The following is an 18,061-nucleotide window of genomic DNA, read 5'->3' on the forward strand; positions in this document are numbered from 1 at the left end:
ACTGCAGAAAGCAAATACCCTGGGGATCTCATTATTCACAAGGAGAGCTTGTGAAGGAGCAGAACTTAAGGGCAGTTTCTCACTACATACTTTGTACTGGGGGTACAAATACTCAAGTAGCATGCATCCCGACTCAATTATAAGGATGCAACCTCTTGAAATATATGCCAAGTGAGAAAGGATCAGGTTCCTGTTTCTATGTTTTTAATGCAAAGCAACATTTGGCGGGGGAAATGCACACCCTGCAAAGCTGATGCAGTATGCATACTTCTTATAACCAGGTGTCTGTACCCTACAACTAAAGTTATTGTGAGAAGCAAACACCACAGTTGAAAGCCAAGAGCTGTCTGGGCTCACCTGCTTGAGATATCAGAATCTGGACCCTCAGGGTGCTTCCAGTTAGCCCCTTTAACAGGCATCCACCAGGGAGCAGCTGCAACCTAAAAAAGGGCAAAACGAAAGTTGATGTTCTTCTGATCAGAGGCCATTCTAGAAGGGAAGTACTGCTGGCAGTAGCACAAGAATGACTGCACCATGTATTTGACTTAGTGCCTCTCAGTCTGTGTTAATTGGCTAGATGGTTGTCCATCATAAACAGTGGACCAGTTTGTGTTAGCACTAACTAGTAAATCAAAAGTCTGCACAGTATGAAACAGAAGACTGAGGAAAATATATGTGATGTTGTGGTGTTCTAACAGTTACAGGAAAATGCTCCTTTCCAGATTTTAAAACTCACATCTCTTATCCTGCATGTCAGGGGTTCTCAAACTTATTCTCTCAGAAGTTGTTGGACTACAACTCCCACAATCCCAGCCTGTTACCTGCTTAAATAGGAATTTGAGCACATGTAGAGTGCTAATACAGATGAATGCCATAAAGGAACGTACCAGGAGCACATTAGAAGTAGTCCACTACTGTCATAGCAAGTATGCTCTCAGTGTGACCCTTGACTTATCACGATTGCCTATTGTCTATACCAGCCATAATGTTGTACATGCGTATAGATGTCTGTGCCCATTTATGAGTGTTTATGCAGATGACTGTGTGTTTATTTTAAGAATGAACCTTGCACCCTTATATTCAGGCTACAGATAGTAAGTGTGCCACTCGTTGTACATGCATGGAATGTAATGTTTGAATAACTGTAGGTGCTTACAGATCTCCATGTGCATACAAGGTACACTGATTATATGTGCACTGAATATAATGTAAGAATGGCTACTGTGTTCTATGTTCTTCTTCTTTTACCTGTAATGATTCATTATGAGCAGTTCCCAACAGGGGCATAGCTAGGGAAGAGGGGGCCCGTGCTCGCCTCTCAATCCAGTGGCCCCTCAGAGTGAGGGAGATAATATTGTAAAAATCAATAAAAAGTTTAAAAGCAGAGTTAGGGAGGTAATGAAGAAAATAGGGAGGGGTGGGTTATTTGAATCCCTTCACTTAATTATAGCTACACCCCTGGTTCCCAGCTTTTGGAAATCTTTGCAGGTATGGCATTTATCTTCTTAACCAATTCCAGCTTTAAGACCTCTGGATATTCGTGAAACTTGCCTAGGGTGTCTTACTAAGCTTTCCCTATGTATACAAAAATGCCCCAGCATTCTAGTTTGAAGTATTTCACCATAGTGCTGTAAAAGCTGCAGTACCATGTCATTGAACAGGAAAAGAGCTTTAACTTCTTTACTATTTTTGCCCGATGGCTGTAGAATAGAACATTTGGAACATCTGTACAGACTGACAGCTAACACTGTCAGTCTGTACAAACCGTACAGTGATTTTTGGAATCTGCTTTGGATGGGGGAGGAGGTTTACCCTCGAATGATAACATTTGGCTGAGGTCAGGACCCACCCATCATTTTATTTTTCCTTTTATTTCCAGCTAGTTAACTCACTAATCTCTGTCTGATGTATTGTTGCAAACTTCCAGAAGGTGGAGACTGAGCAGACGCAAAGACTATCTCTTAGAATGATTTCCCAGGCATTTTATTACCATGCTGAACTGTATTGTTGCAAAATAATTCTGTCTCTAAGTTACGTAAACTGAGATGCAATATAACAAATATCCTTTTAAAATCATGCAATATATAAAGAGGTGTAACCATTCTTGCAGGCCTGCAGTACTTGTGACCCAACAAGCCAAACTCAGGTCCTAATACAGTAGTCCACAGAGAACAGAGTAGTCCACAGTAGCTCAGAGAACTGCCTGGTTTTGCCATTTGCACAGGATTCCAAAAATAAGAGAGGGGTGTTAAAGCATCTGGCAGGCCACAATGCATAGCTAGTGGGTTTTGTCCAGTTAGGATGAATCACAAAATCTGCACATGATTTGGAGTGACCCTTTCAATGAGCGTTTGCTATGGAAAACAAAAGTTTGGGTAGCTATTACAGGTAAACAACACTGTTAAGAGATGCATTGGTTTGGTAGTGCTTTGTTCCCCAAGAAAAACAACCACAGTTATCTTCTATTGTTACCTTATACACACCCACTTTTTTTTTTAAAGTGGCAAGGTACATAAACCTTTGCCTCTCAAGACTACAAAACAGTATGTAGCTAGATTTGGGAAGAAGCTCCTAATGGACACATTGGCTGACATCCAGGCCAACTCTCCACCAACACAGCAGGGTTTTCTTTTGCGCAAGGGGATGGGGTGACTTTTGATCTGCTCTCCTTCTGTCTGCAGCCACCTGTGCCTCCTGAAACTATCAAACTGAAGGTCCCCAAGCTCTCAAGAGTTATTTCAGGAGACTAAGACAGCTACAAGAACCCTGGTATGTTAGTGAAGTGTTTGTCCAGGTATCAGCAACTATGAATAATCAATTATGGACCAAAAAAAGTTAAAATTAAATCCTGCCGCTAATACAGGATAACTTTGTTAATTGTGGACTTACTAACAATGGTTTCATGTATCTGCAGTCAAGTAGTGGACACCTAACCTTGGTATACATGAAAAAACCAAGTGGGGGGTCCGCTAGTTTTTTAAAAATGGCCAAAAAAAGCCCATGATTTTCAGCCAATTTTTTACTTGGGCAGAGGCGCTCTTACCCCTGGACTTTGGGACCGAAGTCCAGGGCCTCCACACACCCTAGGGGCCCTCAAACCATCTTTAATCTGTCATGGGTGGTGTTATTTGGGCCCTCAAGAACCTATGTTAAAAAAATGATGCTTAACTTGCAGCAGCGGGGCCTCCAAAGGCCTTTAGGTCCAGGCTCCAAAATTACCTAGGTGCACCTCTGCTCTTGGGTGGCATCCTTGGACTCCAAGAGGACAGTGGAGCACAGTAGGGCACTTTATTTGGCACATTTACTCGTTTGAGGGGGCAATTTGGGGCAATATTTTGTAGTCCAGGAGCTTAACCCCCTGATTGCCATGGCCCTAATGCCCCATTCTCCTCAGATTTACTCCCCCCACCATGGAATGGAACCCCTGCAAATAACAGGGATCTCCTGTATCTCATATTCAAACATGTCTTGGTACTCAGGATTTATTTATTTATTTATTTTATTCATCCTAATGATTCATATGGAATTAAGACGCATGAGGCATTAAAGCAGTGTACAATCATAGTCTAAAAATACTCAAAGAGAAGTCACACTAAAAGACAGAAACACTGTAATTCTCAGAAATCAGCATATTCAACTTGGCAAACAGAAAAAAGTGTTCTTTTGACTGAAAAAGTTATACAAACATAGAAGCCAATATGAGCTAATGAAGGAAAGCATTTTAATTTTGTAAACTGAATTTCTATACTTCTTTTATATTGACATTACTCAAAGCAGTGTACAATAAGGGAAACAACTTTATTTATTTATTTAAATATTTTATTTCTATACTGCCCTTCCAAAAATGGCTCAGAGTGGTTTACACAGATAGATAGATAGATAGATAGATAGATAGATAGATAGATAGATAGATAGATAAATAAATAAATAAGCTGAATCTCTGTCCCCGAAGGGCTTACAATCTAAAAAGAAACATAAGATAGACACCAGCAACAGTCACTGGAGGTACTGTGCTGGGGTGGATATGGCCAGTTACTCTCCCCCTGCTAAATAAAAAGAATCACCACGTTAAAAGGTGCCTCTTTGCCAAGTTAGCAGGGATTATTTAAAACACAGATTTAAAATATGAAAACACACACACACTCCAGCAGCACGTATAGAACACAGAAGGAACAGAGAGTGATAGAATTTTAAGAGAGAGGAGAGCTCTTGTGGTAGCAAGCATGAATTGTCCCCTTGCTAAGCAGGATCTGCCCTGGTTGCATTTGAATGAGAGACTACATGCGAGCACTGTAAGATATTCCCCTCACGGGATGGGGCTGCTCTGGGAAGAGCATAAGGTTCCAAGTTCCCCCCTTGCATCTCCAAGATAGAGCTGAGAGAGGTTCCTGCCTGCAACCTTGGAGAAGCCGCTGTCATTCTGTGTAGACAAGGCATCCCCAAACTGTGGCCCTCCAGATTTTGCTGAACTACAACTCCCAGCATCCCTAGACACAATTTTTTGTGGATGGTTATGCTGGAAGTTGTAGTTCAGCAACATCTGGAGGGCCGCAGTTTGGGGATGCCTGGTGTAGATAATACTGAGCATGATGGGCCAAAGGTATGACAGATTCCTATGTTCCTAGGAGTAAGAAGGGTCCTACGAGGTCTTCTAGTCTAACCCTATGTTCAGTGCAGGAAAGTGCTACAGCATCCTTGACAGATGGCCATCCAGCCTCTGTATGAAACCTCCAATGAAGAGAACCTATCACTGCATGAGACCAAACGCAGTGGTTTTAACCCTGCTCACAAGAGCAAGAGAGAACAAGTATGCTCCATCTTTCATGTAATAGCCCTCAGGTATTTGTAGATAGCGATCATATCTCCTCTTATTTTTCTCTTCTCTAGGCTAAACATGCCCAGCTCCTCATCTATGTATATAATTCTCCTGGGTGTGACTTGGAATGTGCGTCCCAGAGCCCAGCTGATTGGCTGGGCGGTGGACACGCCTGATTGGCTGAGGCACACCCAGGAGGATTGGTTGCCAAGGCGGCAGCCCGGCCGTAGAGGCCAGAGGCGGAGGGCCCAGCCCGGCCGCGGAGGCAAGGTCCAGGAGGAGGGAAAGAAAGTGGGGAGGGGGCAGAAGTGGCGGTGGCAAGGAGAGGCGACTGGGCCTGGAAGTGGAGAATGGGGCAGAAGGGTGGGGGGGAGAGGTAACCGCCGGCTCCAAAGAGCACATAGATGCTCTGTGTGGGTTCGGCTAGTAGGAACTGATTTCCAGATCTTCACCATCTTTGTTGCCCTCCTCGGAACCTATTTCAGTTCCTCAACATCCTCCTAAAAATGCACGGCTCAAAGCTAGACACAGTATTCCAAGTAAGAAGTGATAAGCACAGAATAGAGGGGATTTCTTATGACCTGAACACTCTACTTCTGTTAATGCAGCTTTAAAAAAATTGATGTAGCTTTTTAAGCAGGTGCATCACACTGCTGGCTCATACTCAACCTGTTGTCCATAAAGACACCTAGGTCCCTTCTACATGTACTACTGCCAAGCCATGTCTCCCCTCCCCATCATGTACTTGGGCATTTGATTTTTCTTATCCAAATGCAGGACTTTACATTTGTCTCTTTAGACCTGGCCTACTCAACTTAGCTCCCTAACACTGCCAGCTGTTTGTAAAAAACCTCCCATAATCCCCAGTCACAGTGGCTAATAGCCAGAGATTATGAGAGTTGTAGGCCAACATCTGCAGGAGGGCCAAAGTTGAGGCAGCCCTGCTTTAGACCTTCATCTGATTGGTTTTGGCCCAATATTTAAAGCCAATGCGATTTAGAGCCAATGAGAGAGGGGCCTTGTGTTCGCTCCTCTCCTTGGCGGCCCTTCAGAGTGAGGGGAGATAACAAAGAAAATAGAGAGGTGTGGAGCTGGGCAGCCCTCAGGAGCAGGAGGGCCTGGGTTCTTTGAGCTTAATTATAAGCTACACCCCTGATTGGATGTCTCAGAATTAACTAATTAAAGACCTGTTTCTAATCTTCCATGGTTGGGCAGGGTGATTGAGCGGGTGGTGCCCCCTCAGCTACAAGCAGTTTTGGATGATACAGATTATCAAGGAACTGTTTTGTATCTTTTTGCTTGATTTTTGTACTGACCACTGTTGTTGTTTTTGTCTGAACCACTACTTAAGTGTGCGCCTTGACTTGATGTCAATGACTGCATATTGATGCTGCATTTTCTTTTTGCAATAAAAGAAGTTGGGGGAGAAAGGAGTCCCTTTTTTCATTTTTTACTTGTTGGGACTATCCTTGGCCTAGCTTAGACTAGGACCATAGGTGTTCATTTTGTTGGGTGAGAGGCCTGACTGGGATAAAATATATGTTCTTGGCAGGCACACACCTCCCCACCTCAGAGGTGTCATATACATGACAACCTTGTTGTGCCCCTCAGTTCTAACCAAAGTAAAAGGGAAAATACAGGGCTGAGCAAGGCCTCTCAAGATGGTCTTAATAGGGTGCATTCAAGTTATACAAGTGATAGGTAACCCAGCTCCTTGAAAAGCATAGAGGCAGGTGCAATAGAGCTCCATGTGCTCTTTTAGTCTGAGTTGAGAAGGGCTGTAGGGTTTATTCCAAATGCCGTTTTTGGCTCCACTGGCTCTGCAAGGCAGCTAAGATGGAGCTGTGGATGTGGCACTCTTTCTACGTGTAAAAAGCATCCCAACAGTGGTGGCAGGGGAAGGGGCTGGGAGAAGGGCAGGGGGAAAGCTCATACAACATGGAAGGCTGACCTGTGATCCCCCAAAGAGGCCAAATAATCAGGGCAATGCATGTGATCCCCCCCCCTTTCCAACTTTTTTTCATTTCCAAGAATATATAACCAGCTTTTCTCTACGAGGATATTCAAAGTGGTACACATAATTAAAAACCAAAACAAAGATAATTCTAAAGCTACACTAAATGAACGCATGAAAATATCACATGATACAAACCACAGCAAAAATATCATACATTAAGATCAAAACCACAGTCCAGCACAAAAATTTTGAGAACACACACAAATCAAAAAGCTTGCTAGAACAGCCCTGTTTTACACAGTCTGTCCAAAGGTCTACAGTACATAATGGCATCAGATGGATCTCCTTTAAGAGGGCATTCCACAACTTTGGCTTCAGAAATGACCCCCACCTTATGTTCACCTGCCGCAACTCCAACAATGGACATGGAGCATGATTTCCAACATCGATCTCAGCACTTGGGAGTTATTATGAGAGGAGACAGTTCTTAAGGTATCCTGATTCTTGGCCAACACCAGAAGCTGAACTGGGCTCAAAAACAAATTGGCAACCAAGTGAAGATAAAAATACCACAAGAGTTATATGCTCTGACCTGAAGACTCCAGTTAACTATATGGCAGCAACATTTTAAGCCAACTGTAGTTCAACTCTGAAATACAATAGACTCATGGTAACAGTGCCCCAATATTGTGTGCTTTCAAAACTTTTTGAAGATAACTCAAGATCATGTTCAGTTGTGGGTAGGTGGCAATTTACATAGCAAAACTTGCCTACTCAAGACACACATGAAGCCATTAGGGGATAACCCAATTTTTCTTTCTGTTTGTCTCAACAGGCTGCTGATGGTGGAAATGCTTATGGCTACATTCCACTTTGTCTTTGAGTCGCAAGTGGCACCAGCTCTTTTGGATGCTCAGCTATGCTAGCTTCTCTCGCCACTAAAGAAGTGCAAGGGAATGGTCAATGAGGCGCTTCAGAGATTGGTGTGAACTGCCGGAGGAGGTTCTGCAGGGAAAGCAGGCTTAGCCCTATCTCTCCGCAGATGAGCAGCCGCTTGTAGCTGGGCGGCTGGATCGGCCTCGCAGACAACTGATGGCTCTGTCACGGAGCAGATAGGGGTGGCGGGGATCAGGGGCTGTGTGGCCCCCGGAAGTTCTCCTCATGTGTCACATGAGGAAGGGTCTCCTCATGTGTCGCCATGGCACGGAGCCGCGCCAGCGGCACATGATCAGAAAACCTGGGTTAGAGGAGCACTCACTCCGCTAACCTGGGCTAAAGGGAGGGCTATTTTGGCGGGCTAGCTGCCAGAGAACCACCGGGATTGCCCGCTGGTTCTCACGATAAAGAAAAACCGGGCTGGGCTTCTCCCGGTTTTCCCCCATCGTGAGAATAGCCTTACAGTCTTCTTGTTATTCAGTCAACAAGTAATACATGTTACAGTTCTTCTAAGCACCACTGGTTGAGGAGACAAAGTCTCCAAACAATCTCAAAACTTCCAGTCATTTCAGTATCAGGCGCGTAACAACGATCGGGCAAGGGGAGACAGTTGTCTGGGGGCCCCACTGCCTGGAGGGGCCCCCCAGAGGCACCTCACGTGACTCCCCATTGCCCCCTGCCCAGCCCCAAGGCCCCTCAGCCACTTGCCCTGTTCGCCGTCTCTCCAGCTTGTTCTCCTGGCCGGCAATCAAGCAGCAGGCAAGCTGCAAAGAGCTCCTTTTCTCCCGCCTCTCAGCTGATCGGCGGGTGGGCGGGGCTTCCACGGAGGTCTGGTGTAGGCCTCTGTGAAGCCTGAACTCGAGTAGGGCCCAAGCCAGCCAGGAAGGAGGAGGCAGCCAGAGTGGCCACCACTGTTCTCTGCAGCAGAAGACCCCTTGCTGCCAGGTAGAGTGTGAACTGCTTTTTGTGGTTACCTTTCCCGCCCCCCCCCCGCCATATATAGGGATCTGCTTGCCATAGGGCTTGGATATGGGGGGGGGGGGAGGGACTGAGAAGTCTCTGAATATTTATTTTGAAACAGCTTGGAAAATTTGCTGACTTAAAAAAAACTATCTAAAAAGTCCTATGTGGCTTGTTTCATGGCAGAAAATTGCAAAAACTTCTGGAAGAAACAGTGTTATATTTATTTTATTCATTCATTCATTCATTCATTTATAAATGCACTTATGTTCAAGTTGTTTTGCAACCCAGAAGGTCTGAGTGAGAACTGTGAAGCATGGCTTGTGCTTTTATTTTATTTTATTTTTCTTGTGTGTGAACTGCTCCCCAATAACTTGCAGGGACTTCAGGGTAAATCTGGCCAGCATGTGAATGCAGCACCTCTATTCCAGAGGAGATGTGTCTTAAAGGGCTTTAAAAGCCTCCTGTGAAAAACCTCCTGGAATCGAACTTGACTGAATTTGTTCAGAATTCTGAGAAAACAAACATAGGCTCACCCTGCATGGTTGAAAGTCTCCTTTGCTAATCTGCAGCGAGGGATCCATTTTAATCATTCATCTTTCTAGTGTGTTCAAGGCATTAAAAGTAAAACAAATGTATAGTACTCAATGTATATCACTATATATTGTGACGTGTGCGTGTGTGTATTCAGTGAAATGTATTTGCAGGCAGCATACTTATTTTGGAATATCAGACTTAAATCCTTGGGGGCCTGGGGTGTGCGGAGGCCCTGGACTTTGAGTGGGGGGGGGCCCATTTTAAAATCTTGTCTCTGGGCCCATTCCAACCTTGCTACGCTCCTGTTCAGTATGTTTCCAGCTGGTACCTTTAGTCCATCTGTCAGTCCTGTAATTCTTGGGTGAGCAACACTATCTCTAAAATGGAAATAATGGCCACCTATTTAGATATGGCTGTTGCAAGGAAAAATAAGCTAAGATAATACAGTTATTCAATCACAGTTTTAAACATAAAGGCAGACTAGAGATAGCCAAATTATTATTGATATTTTTTCTTACTCATTATCTAGCTCACCTTCTCTTCCTTCACGACTCTCTTCCTCTATTCCATTTCTCTACTCTGGGGATGAGACCTTGGCAGCTGCTTCCTCACCTGCGTATGTTGTCCCACTACACTTGCAAGCTTCCTTCCTTACTTTTCCCACCCGGCTTGCTGAAGCACTAAGAGACAACTGGAAACTGCCATAGCTAAATATCTAAAGCAGCAACTGTAATAACATTTTCAAGATTTCTCAAATGACCACAAAAAGATTAATATCCTACTTGCTTTAAATAAGAGAATTTCACAATTCCATGGAGCCACTAATATTTTCCACTGCTACCCCGGGGGGCGGGGGGGGGCGGTATGCCTCACAGGTAGAGATACAACTATGATCTGAGATCCAATTTTACTGTGCCCTATAATAATAAAAATGGCTGGCATTCACTGCAGACACTTGAGACCCTAAGTAATTTACCTGTATGATTCACAGAAGCAGTGTACTGCCTCTGTAGATAAAATGACACAAGCTCCAAATTAGAGCTTCCAAGTGCTTATTAAGTCAATTGTCTATCAACATCCTCTAAATGTGCTTCAGACTGCTTGATCCAAAAATAAGCCAGATGTCTGAAACGTTCATCCTTCCCAAAAAAAATCTCAGAATGCTGTAAAGCTTCTAATTGTTATAAATCAAATTAGCACAGAGGCTAATTAGGTAAGAGATATAAGAGACCCAGATCATTTAATACCACAATCCTTCTCTTACAACTAAGGAGCTTACTTGCTTTCATAATGCCCAGCATTCTCATGCCTCCAATCAAAGGCAGTGTGTTCTGAGTTGGAAGGGGCACGACGTTTAAAATTAAATATTGATTTAATAGTTTTAACATTTTTTTTAAAAAAAAAATTTAGATTGTTGTAATGTTTTAACTTTTTCTGTTGTCATTTATTTTGCTTTTTTGTAAACCACCCAGAGACTTATGTTTTAAGCATTATAAAAATATGTTACATACATATAAAATACATACATGCAATAAAAGAAAAAAGGTTAGTGGGAGAAGAGTAAAGTAATGACTTCACTATGGTTGAGTCCTGAGAACAGCCAATGTGACAATAAATACAATCTGTCTCCTCAAAGACAAAGGGATCATTCACACAACCTATGGGTGGATGGGTGTGTGTGTGTGTGTGTGTGTGTGGAGAGCTTCACAAACCTTGCCTTGCCCCCAGACGATCATTCAGAGCTTGGTGGGAGTGAGGAGCATGTTCCCACATGATCCCCACTGCTTGCTTGCTCCATGCAGCATGATTAATCATTCGGAGGCCGGGGCACCTTATTCTGCCCCCCGGGTATCCCACAGCGCACCACACATCAAGCACAGTGCACTGGGGGATTTCCCAAGGGATGGGCGCTCTAGGCATCCATCTCTGTGTCAGGGTGAAGTGCAAGTAGCTTGCACTGACATACATTCCAGGCAGGGCATGTTTGTACCCTTACCTCGGCTAAGAGCTGGGCTTCAGTGCTGCTGGGTTTGGCACTGCTGCACCGCCAGGATCCGCATGGATCCCAGCGGCTCTCACAGGCAGCCAAGCCCAGGCTTGGCTACCTATGCCTGGGCTTGGTTGCTCATGAGATCAGCCTCAAAGTATTCTAAACATGAAACCTTCTCCAAAGCAATCTTCATTTGGCTTTGGACACTGAAGATGGGCACAGATATAGGAAGCATGACTCACACATGTATTCTGTATCTACTGTCATACAGAGATTACATAGGAACAATAATTTGTAATGAAGCAATAATTATAATCTTAAGAAAAAGCTGTTTCATCAAGTGAGACCACTAGTCTACCAAATCCAGTAATAACTAGTATGGTGGTCAGCCGACTGTCATTGTCAATCTCTGCTTGACAGAGATGTTCCCCAACCTGCTATCTGCGACCGTCTTAACAAAAGGAACCCCCAGTATTGTGCAGTGGTTAGAGTGCTGGACCAGAACACAGACCCAAGTTCAAATTCCCATTTAGCCATGAAACTCACTGGGTGACTCTGGGCTAGTCATTTATATGTCAGTCTAAGCTACCTTACAGGGCTGTTGCAAGGATAAATATGTACATCATTCTGAGCTTCGAGGAGGAGGAGGAGGAGGAGGAGGATATAAATGTAACAAACAAAAACAAACAAGTAGTCTTTTCAACATCCAGATGTCCACTAGGAGCAGGGCCTTTCTCAGTAGTGGCAACAACTCTATGGAATACCCTTTCCAGGGAGGTTCACCTTGCACCAATTCCTAGTGCCTTTAGACTTGGCAAAAACATGGCTCTTCAAAAAGGCTAATGGGATCAGTTGATCTTTGTGTTTCTTCTTCTCCTGCTGCTACAGAAGGAGGTTACTTCCCTTTTAATTTTATTTATTTATTTATTTATTGTTAAATTTATATACTGCTTTTCTAAAAAAACAATCCCAAGACTGTAAAAATGACACAATTAAAATATTAAGCTAAAAATATAAAACAAATCTGATTAAAAATTTAAAAACACAAGCATAAAAACAGCACAAAATGGTTACTACTTTTATTTGTGTTTTGTGCTTCTTGTTTTAGCAATCCAAGTTGTTCTTTGGCCAAGGCTAGGATGGTGAGTGCCACATTCAAAGCAAAGGACAGAATGCAGAAGCAGAGGTGAGGGTCAGGCCTGCCTACCAGTCATGTCTTGATTTGGCAGAATTTGCCCCAATCCCAGCTTTCCAGGGGTGACTGAATTCAATTACTCAGTGGCAAGACATAGGAATATCATGCATACTTAGATGCAGTGTCTTGTTTACACTGTACATTCCATAGATTCATGTGCCAATATATTCCTTCAGCTATTCCAGGGCTGAGGTCCATTGCAAACACATCCTGACACTCAGCCCTGGCTCAAATTAAGTTCACTTGGTTCTTGGCATATGTGATGTAGCTGAATCCTGTTCCATTAAAAGTCTCAACATCTAGGAGGCAAACACTCACCGAATTGCAAATACAAGATATGGCATAAGGCATTTCACAGGTCGAAACATTCAACTGCAAAGCTATTTTGTATTCTTTTCCCATATAATCAGCTTACAGAAACTCATTATCATTACTGAAAAAACAGACACACTGCTAAACTTGCAGATAAATCTGTGTCCTAACTACAATGCATTTGTCTTGCCAAATCATGAGGTCATTGCCAAGCTCTCTTTAAAGTTGTAGTGTTTTTAAAAGTCCATGGCTCTTGAATCATAACAACCTCACATTTCCATAAAACCAATTTGTTTTCTGCAGTTACATAATGCATAAAGCTAGCAGCAACATACTAAGAGCTTGTGAAATAAAAGCCAAAAGAATCTATACAGTTTGTGGGAACAGTTTGTGGGAGGAGGGGAATAATAGGGGGAGACCACAGAGGTTGTCCTCAGAACCTCCCCCCCACCGCATTTAAATATTTGAAGCACAACACACACCTTCCAAGGAAATTAAAGGAACCTAAAATGGGGCACATGTATAAAGGGGGAGATAGTATAAGTAGGGATGTTTTCTAAAAACATATATTTTGGAAGATATGGGGAGGGGCACATTCATAGCTTTTACAACCATTAAAGTAGGAGGTGCTCACCTTCTGTAACAGACCGGATGCTTTGTTATTGAGAGTTGCCCCGAGCAAGTCACTATGGAATAGTGACTAGAATGGAATAGGGAGATGCAAGTTCAAATCCCCAGTTATATAACTAACTGAATGGCCTGAAGCCAGTCATGAGCCTACCTCACAGGGTTGTTGTGAGAACAAATAGGGGGAGGGGATTAAAAGATAGTGTCCTGGGACACATTTATTTATTTTGTGCATTTCAATACTGCCCATTAAACACATCTCTGGGTGGTTTACATAATACAAAAATTTAGAGCCATTAAAATAATCAAAATGGTTTTAAATGACCAAACTTTATATAAATAAACTTTAAATAAACAAACTTTAAAACTGTTTAACTAAAAGCTTGGCTGAACAGGTATGTCTTCAGCTGCTTCTTTAAAATATCCAGAGATGGGGAAGCTCTATTTCTATTTAGGGGGGTGTTCCAAAGTCCTGGGGAACCAGATGCCATAGTTGCAGGTTCAAGTCTTCCCTCTGAAATAGAAGGGCTTGAAATTTATGCAACATTCCAGCCTCATTGTCATATCCGTACTAATTTAGATTAGGCAAAATCAGAGCCACCAAAACAACATTATGTTGCTGCATCGAAAGAGTAATTGAACATCAGCAGGGAACGTTTGTTTTGAAGTTGACAATTTACATAGTGCTTGCTTACAGAATCGCAGACATATTTCAATACCCTTAAGTTGGCAACCACATATGTTCCCAAAGTGGAAATTGCTCTAAATTTGAAGTTTAAAGGTAGTTGTTTTTGTTTACGGTCTTCAATTCACAACACCCACCAGCTAATGTTTGATTATTTAGCAGCTTGTGTTTGGTTTTGCAATATTTCTTCAAAAGGGTAAATTCAATGGTTGCTTGAACATTACCTTTTCCCTCAGCCCGGTGCACACCTTATGCACAGAGAGATCAGGACATGGCCTCAGGTGCAGAAATAGACTTCCATTCACCCACCACCACATGCAGAAGCAAACTGCTCAGACAGGGATCTCTTTTAAGCATGGGTGTTGAATCCTGCTCAAACAAATATATAAATCTGCCTTATTCCGAGTCCAGAAATCAGTCCATCTAAGTTCAGTATTTGCTGCTCTGACTGGCAGTATCTTTCAGGGTTTCAGGCTGGGATCTTTCCCAGCCCAGCCTGCATGAATGGGAAGGTTGAAGAAGAATACCAGCGACTTATTCTGCATGAATGATACCAGCTCCTTGTCTTCCCAGTTTAAACTTGAAGGCCACAACCTGTTAATTCATACTGAAAACAAATTCAACGAAATGACTCCAGGTGAGATACTCAGAGATATGCTGCTATATGTAGAAAGCAAAACCATTACAATGTTTCATTTCTCCACCTTTCAAATGTAAAAACTAGGCTGAACAACTTTCTAACTCTGCTTCTTAGAAAATCTAGTGCCTCTTCCAAGCTCACAATTCTTTTGCTCAATTAACTGAAGTGAAATTCATCTTATTGCATCCTCTTTCATTGAGTTTATTGTTGTTCTACCATTAATACTGTGTTGAACATTACGTAACACAAGCAGCACATTTGATGTACTTGATGAAGTCTGGACTTTTGCAACATGATTTACAGATAAAAGTCACCAACTGGTCTAACTTGGTTTTACAGCTGAGACAAGTCAGAAGTGTCTTATTGCTTTGTTTTATTGCAATTAAATAGATCAGATTTAGTAGTGGTACTGAATGATGCAGAGCTTCTTAAAAGATATATAAAATAATTTACCTTAGAACGTCACAATAACTTTATACTCCTAGTGAATTTTCTAGACATAACAGCAGTGGCTGTAGACATTATTGGATTTTGGAGCATTTGGACCAGTGTTTTCACTGTTCCAAGACTGTTCTCCTCTTGACAAAGACCAACATCGAAATGGCGGTCACTGGGTCACCACTGTAGATTTGTGGACTTGTTTATAACAGACTAGTTTACTCTCGACACAATGGACTTTACAGTTTCTCCAGTGCAATACATTTAGTTTCATCTATGTGATTTACAATTGTTATCTTTTGTTTTAACTTATGTTGATAATATCTTTGATTATAAAATTATAATGGTCCAGGTTGTTGCATACTCCTTATTGTATTTGGGGAGGGGGTCTTATAGCTTGTTACATGCAGCTGTAGTAATGCCAGAGGCACTACCCTGGACAGTTGGAAGGCAACTCTGGGAAGAGCAGACACAGCTGAGAATCTGAGAAGCTGAGCAAGCCCTTCTAAACATCTATGCTTTTCTACTTCAAACAAACCAAGAGAGGAGTTTAGCAGGGGCTGTTTCTCTCTAAGGGGTAGGTCTTAGTCTCTCTATCTCTCTGTGTGTTACTTGTTAGGGTTACTTGTTAGGGTTAACATATAACAGGGCTAGGAGTTCTTAGGGTTACCTAAAGGCAGTGTTACTTAGTAGTGGGGGTGGAGTCAGCTAGGGCTGGGCGGGGGCCCACATTCCTTCCTTTGACTCCCATCCAGTGTGACAGTTGGAAGGCAACTCTACATAAGAGGTGTAGGCCCGAGAGCATAGCGAACAGAGCATAGCAAACAGGACATAAGAGTTTTGCAGGAGTTTAGCGGGAAGTATGCGTGGGAGCCTGGAACAAGCCCCCGCGATCACAAGGATCACAAGGAGCCTGGTGGAGAAGAGAACGTAAGTACATATCCCTCCCTCGTATCCCTCATATTCTTGGGAAAGGCTGTTTGGACAGTTAAATAGCTGACCATTACAGCTGAGACCTATCCTAATAAACTATCTAATAAACAGACAATAAGCTCCCTAAATACTGTAAACAGCCAACTAAAACAGTATGAAGATAGAAGGTCAGCAGGGGAAGGGGCACTTCCCAGTGTATTGCACAGAGTGCCACATGTATGACTATTTGCCCCATGGGCAGAAGTCATGGGTGTGTGCTCGGTGCAAGGAGCTCCTGGCTCTCAGGGAACAAATCTGTTCCCTTGAGACCAAGGTGGCGGATCTGGAGAAGCTCAGGGAGAAAGAGAGGCATGTGAATGAGACCTTCAGGGATGTGATAGAGGCATCCCACTCCAGGGCTGGTAGCTCCTCTGCTGTCAGGGAGAATGAAGGTCTTGGGCGAGGAGGACATCGGTCTGAGGAAGAGGGAAATGCTCCTTTAGAAGGGACCCCTTCCGTGGATGATGAGCCCATATCCTCTAGCACAGGGGATACTCCTCTGGGGGGTGGGGGCCTCCTTGTAGTTGGTGATTCGATCATTAGGGGGATAGAGAGATGGGTTTGTGACCCGCGTGTTGACCGCACGTTGACTTGCCTGCCTGGTGCGAAGGTTGCGGACATTATGCAGCGTATAGACAGGCTCCTAGGCAGTGCTGGGGAGGAGACAGCTGTCGTGGTGCACGTCGGCACCAACGATGTGGGGAAATGCAGTCGGGAGGTCCTGGAAGCCAAATTTAGGCTGATAGGTAGCATTTTGAAATCCAGGACCCCCAAGGTAGCATTCTCAGAAATGCTACCTGTTCCACGCGCAAGTACAGTGAGACAGGCAGAGCTGAGGGGTTTCAATGCGTGGATGAGACGTTGGTGCCGGGAGGAGGGCTTTAGATTTGTTAGGCACTGGGACACATTTGTTAGGCACTGGGACACGTTCGTTGAGAGTGTCAACAAGTATGTGGATCAAGGTGATCCAGTTGACATAGTCTACCTGGACTTCCAAAAAGCTTTTGACAAAGTTCCTCATCAAAGACTCCTGAGGAAACTTAGCTGTCATGGAATAAAGGGACAAGTACATGTGTGGATTGCTAACTGGTTGAAAGACAGAAAACAGAGGGTAGGTATAAATGGAGAGTTTTCACAATGGAGGGAAGTAAGAAGTGGGGTCCCCCAGGGATCTGTACTGGGACCGGTGCTTTTTAATTTAGTCATAAATGATCTAGAAGCAGGGGTAAGCAGCGATGTGGCCAAATTTGCAGATGATACCAAACTCTTCTGGGTAGTGAAATCCCAAACGGATTGTGAGCAGCTCCAAAAGGATCTCTCCAAACTGGGGGAGTGGGCGACAAAATTGCAAATGCGGTTCAATGTTAGCAAGTGTAAAGTGACGCACATTGGAACGAAAAACCCCAAATTCAAGTATATGCTGATGGGATCTGAGCTGTCGGTGACGGACCAGGAAAGGGATCTTGAGGTTGTGGTTGACAGCTCGTTGAAAGTGTCTATTAAATGTGCGGCAGCTGTGAAAAAGGCAAATTCCATGCTAGGGATCATTAGGAAGGGGACTGAAAATAAAACGGCTAACATTATAATGCCCTTATACAAAACTATGGTGCGACCACACTTACAGTACTGCGTACAATTCTGGTCACCACATCTTAAAAAGGACACTGTTGAACTGGAGAAGGTACAGAAGAGGGCAACCAAGATGATCAGGGGCCTGGAGCACCTTTCTTACGAGGCAAGACTACAACACCTGGGGCTTTTTAGTTTAGAAAAAAGACGACTGCGGGGAGACATGATAGAGGTCTATAAAATCATGCATGGCATGGAGAAAGTGGAGAGAGAGAGATTCTTTTCCCTCTCACACAACACTAGAACCAGGGGTCACTCCATGAAATTGATTGCCAGGAGGTCTAGGACCAACAAACAGAAGTACTTTTTCACACAACGCGTGATCCACTTGTGGAACTCTCTGCCACAGGATGTGGTGACAGCCAAC

The 18,061-nt window shown here is 43.5% G+C and overlaps 1 protein-coding gene and 1 long non-coding RNA gene across 4 annotated transcripts in view; one reads left to right on the forward strand and one right to left on the reverse strand.

Moving 5' to 3' along the window:
• The window catches only part of SUMF1 (sulfatase modifying factor 1), a 122,420-nt gene that overhangs the window by 52,065 nt on the left and 52,294 nt on the right, over positions 1-18,061 (reverse strand). For all 3 annotated transcript variants that reach the window (XM_053300237.1, XM_053300236.1, XM_053300235.1), the window contains exon 4: positions 358-440. In XM_053300237.1, the coding sequence (XP_053156212.1) occupies positions 358-440 (83 nt within the window). The remainder of the gene's footprint in view (positions 1-357; positions 441-18,061) is intronic.
• Positions 8,127-15,442, forward strand: LOC128346694 (uncharacterized). Its single transcript, XR_008317135.1, has 3 exons — positions 8,127-8,654; positions 12,305-12,382; positions 14,481-15,442. It is a non-coding gene; the product is annotated as an uncharacterized LOC128346694 (long non-coding RNA).

Source organism: Hemicordylus capensis, chromosome 2 (genome assembly GCF_027244095.1).
Source record: "Hemicordylus capensis ecotype Gifberg chromosome 2, rHemCap1.1.pri, whole genome shotgun sequence".
Taxonomy (NCBI): Eukaryota; Metazoa; Chordata; class Lepidosauria; order Squamata; family Cordylidae; genus Hemicordylus; species Hemicordylus capensis.